This window comes from Cucurbita maxima, unplaced genomic scaffold, assembly GCF_002738345.1.
Source record: "Cucurbita maxima cultivar Rimu unplaced genomic scaffold, Cmax_1.0 Cma_Scf00005, whole genome shotgun sequence".
NCBI lineage: Eukaryota > Viridiplantae > Streptophyta > Magnoliopsida > Cucurbitales > Cucurbitaceae > Cucurbita > Cucurbita maxima.
The window spans coordinates 5,883,213-5,887,337 of NW_019272021.1; the positions used below are offsets into that span (position 1 = coordinate 5,883,213).

Genomic DNA, 4,125 nt, shown 5'->3' on the forward strand with positions numbered 1-4,125 from the left:
TTTTTTTTTTTTTTTTTTTTTTTTTTAATAACTCAAACCTACTGCAACGGATATTGTCTTGTTTAAATTTTCTCTTTTAGGTTTCCCTCAAAACTTTAAAAACATGTTTGTTAGGAAGAGGTTTCATACTTTTATAAATAATGTTTTGTTTTTTTCTACGACGTATATGAGATCTCACAATTCAAATTTCACGTTAATTGAAGAGAAAATGAGTGTGAGCGAGTAAGGATACTGACCCTGAAGGGGAGGATTGTAAAATCTCACGTTAGTTTGAGGAAACAAAACATTTTTTCATAAATGTATGAAAACCTCTCCATAACAAACTCGTTTTAAAAATCTTGAGTAAAATTCAAATAGGACAATATCGACTCTTTTAACATGTCAACTTCAAAAATTAAATAAAATTAGAATATTTTTTTAATTTAACATGTGAATATGCACGAATCTGAGACGAATAAAGATATCATATGCCCAAATTATTTTTTAAAGTTATATAATATGGTGAGGTAGATGATTTAATAATGTTTGAGGTATAGTTAGGTTAATAATAAAATTATAATATATACTTTGTAATTTCACTAGAGACTATATAATATAACGTGCATAATGCATATAAATATTGTACCAAGGATGAAGCGCCCTGTTTCACAGCTTTTACTGAGACTGAACTCTTGCATATGAATCAGTACAAGAGACAGAGAGAAAGAGAGAGAAGAAGGAATCTCAAGGCTATGGGACTGTGAGGCGTTTTGTGGCCGTAGGTTTGTCAGTGATCTCTCTCGTATTCATTCACAAGATAACGCTCTTCATTTCCATTTCCATTTTGCTCCCACTTTTCTCGCTCAATCTCTCTCTGCTCCGTTTCTCTGACTCTCCCGCCACGATCAGTCCTCCATTTCCAACGCCATTGAAGACCTTTCACTGTTATCTTCCGAATCACAGACGACTAAATTGAAGATATCATATAATCCCTGATTTTCAAGCGCTGGTTCGTCGGCAAGATAGTGATTCTAAGCACTACCTTCGAGTTCTTTCCCTCGCATGCGAGAGATTGTGTATCGGTGAAATAGATTACTCATTTGTGTGAGAATTTGAGAGATTCCTCTGTTTCAGCCATGTCTGCATTCAACTCGTTCTTGATTTCCATTTTCTTTCTGGTTTTTTCTTCCCCTTCTGCGATTTCTGAGTCGTCCGAGCTTTCCATTTTAATGGCGATTAAAGCTTCTTTAGACCCGCAGAACACTTTGTTGACGTCATGGAGTCCGTCTTCAAATCCATGTGGTGGTTATTTCGAAGGAGTTGCTTGTAACGAGCAAGGAAAAGTGGTGAATATTTCTCTGCAGGGGATGGGGCTTTCCGGCTACATTCCGGCAGCCGTCGCTGGACTTAAGAGTTTGACGGGGTTGTACTTGCATTTCAATGCTCTGATCGGCGAAATTCCTAAGGAAATTGCGAGTTTGACTGAACTGACTGATTTGTATCTCAATGTGAATCAACTCTCCGGGGAGATTCCTTTTGAGATCGGGAATATGGTAAATCTTCAAGGTGAGTTGAAGTAGTTCTTGTTCTTGTATTTGCTTGAGTGAAGAACTTGAAATCTGCTAGAACTAGAACTTATGTAGCATGAACTTCTTTTATTTGTTGCATAATGGTTAATCTGCTGAAGGGATAGATTAGATAAACTTAATGTTGAGGGCAGTGGCTGCTTGTTTTGTAAGCTTTTGAATCAGTGTATGTATATCTAAAGCTGAATTGAAAGCTTGGCTTGGGGCTTTTTTTTTGTGGTTAGTAGTTGATTTGAGTTGGGGTTCTTTATTTTCAGTGCTGCAGCTTTGTTACAACAAATTAACTGGTGGGATACCGTCACAAGTGGGAAATATGAAGGTGCTCGATGTTCTTGCTGTGCAGTATAATCAGCTAACAGGAGCAATTCCTGCTAGTTTGGGAAACTTGACTGCGCTAACACGGTTGGACTTGAGTAACAACAAGTTTTTCGGTCCGATTCCAGTGATATTAGCTGATGCTCCTGCTCTTGAAGTTCTTAACGTTCAAAACAACTCGCTAACCGGTAACGTTCCTCCAGGTAACGTGTTCTTGTCTATGGTGAATCATTTGTGATCTCTCTTTCTGTTGAGTTAGTCATTGTGTAATCATTCTCAATGGAAATTCAGGTTTTAGGAGATTGAAGGAAAAGTTTGTGTACCATAACAACCCGAGTCTTTGTGGAGTGGGATTTCGGGACCTGAATCCTTGTAGTAAGTTGAAAAGTTTGAATCCGAGCCGACCCGAACCATTTCTACCCCAACTACCTACTAATCTTTCTGCAAGAGATATCCCCGAGTCAGCTAATTTACGACACAATTGCAATGGAAGTAACTGTTCGAGACAGTCGAAATCTTCACGAGTCGGAGTGGCTCTTGGAGTGATTGGAATTTTTGCTGCTTTCTCGGCCATTGGTCTTGCAACGTTTTCATGGTATCGTCGTAATGAACATAAATTTGGAAGTACTTCAAATGGTATAAGTAGACGGATGATTACTAGCCAAGTCAGGGAAGTCTACAGGAGGAATGCTTCTCCTCTCATCAATCTCGAGTATTCAAATGGATGGGATCCGTTAGCCAAAGATCACGGTGGGAGTGCATCATCACGAGAGATATTCAAGAGCTTTATGTTTAATCTCGAAGATGTCGAGCGAGCAACACAATGCTTCTCAAAGGCTAACTTGTTGGGGAGGAACAACTTTTCTGCTCTTTACAAGGGAAAGTTGAGAGATGGATCAGTTGTTGCTATTAAGTGCATTGGCAAGACAAGCTGCAAATCTGATGAAGCTGAATTCTTGAAGGGCTTGAAGATACTTATCTCGATGAACCATGAAAATCTCGTTAAGTTCAGAGGCTTATGCTGTTCGAAAGACCGAGGAGAGTGCTATCTGATCTATGATTTTGTCACGAATGGAACTTTGATGCAATATCTTGATGACAACAATGGCAGCGGGAAGATTCTTGATTGGTCCACCCGAGTGTCGATCATTTGTGGAATCGCTAAAGGTTCGTGTTACTTTTTCCGTGAGATATGAACTCAAGTTATTCATGAACAATATAATCTGTGCATTGATTCACGAATGGTTTCACTCATTTTTGCTTCGAAAACGTTTTTTTCGAGCCAGGTATAGGATATTTGCACAGAAAGATTGGAAAGAAACCTGCATTGATCCACCAGAACATATCAGCTGATAAAGTGCTCATTGATGCAAATTATAACCCCTTGCTATCAGATTCTGGCCTGCACAAACTTCTTGCAGATGACATAATTTTCTCTATGCTAAAAGTCAGTGCTGCTTTGGGATACCTCCCTCCCGAGTACACAACGACAGGTCGATTCACGGAGAAGAGTGACGTCTATGCATTTGGAATGATCGTACTTCAAATCATATCCGGGAAAACAAGCATCGTGAAGTTGAACTACAACACTATCGAGTCACGTCGGTTTGAGGACTTCATTGACTCTAAGCTTGAAGGAAGATTCTTAGAATCAGAAGCAGATAAACTGGGGAAAATTGCAGTGATCTGCACCCACGAATATCCCGAGCTTCGCCCGACAATGGATGTCATCGTCCAAGAACTCGACGAAATGGGAACGTTTGGGATTTCTGTATAGTCAATGCCTTGAAGCTTTGAGATGAAGCCATATAGAAGTTAAGCAGAGCACTGACTACTAATAGATGCTGTAAATGAAGGTTTATTATAAGTATTTTTCATGCTACTGTGCTGTTTAATGCAGAAAGGTACACAAAAATGGCATGTCTTTGTAAAATCCAGGTTGCTTTGTTGAAGGATAATGTAAATTAGAGCAAATTAATGTGATTTGCAAATCTATTAAATTCATGAATTTTAATATTTAAAATTTGAAGAAAGGTTAGAAAAATCTGTGGGTTAAGAAAAGATGAACCAATTTGCATCCTCACCTAAGAAGAAGAAGCTTATTTGTCATCGTCCATGTGATGGACCTTGTCAAAAAATATTTTAACTTCCAGTTTGTTTAATCCAAAATTTCTTTAAATTTGGAATGAATTTTGGGTAGTTTTCAATCATTAAAAAAAAAAAAAAAAAAAAAAAAAAAGTTCGA

General features: G+C 38.2%; 1 protein-coding gene across 1 annotated transcript; it reads left to right on the forward strand.

Moving 5' to 3' along the window:
- Positions 1 to 642: 642 nt before the first annotated feature.
- LOC111479671 (leucine-rich repeat receptor protein kinase EMS1-like) lies at positions 643 to 3,861 on the forward strand. The gene is made up of 4 exons (XM_023124476.1): positions 643 to 1,545; positions 1,823 to 2,083; positions 2,172 to 3,047; positions 3,167 to 3,861. Exons 1-4 carry the CDS (start codon positions 1,116 to 1,118, stop codon positions 3,655 to 3,657), a joined length of 2,058 nt encoding a protein of 685 aa, XP_022980244.1. The 5' UTR covers positions 643 to 1,115; the 3' UTR covers positions 3,658 to 3,861.
- The last annotated feature ends 264 nt before the right edge of the window (positions 3,862 to 4,125 follow it).

Bases quoted from the DNA above. Each gene is read 5' to 3' on its own strand.
- LOC111479671 (XM_023124476.1), top strand. From the start codon at position 1,116: ATGTCTGCATTCAACTCGTTCTTGATTTCCATTTTCTTTCTGGTTTTT. The intron at 1,546-1,822 runs GTGAGTTGAAGT...CTTTATTTTCAG, and splicing joins GAATATGGTAAATCTTCAAG to TGCTGCAGCTTTGTTACAAC. The intron at 2,084-2,171 runs GTAACGTGTTCT...ATGGAAATTCAG, and splicing joins AACCGGTAACGTTCCTCCAG to GTTTTAGGAGATTGAAGGAA.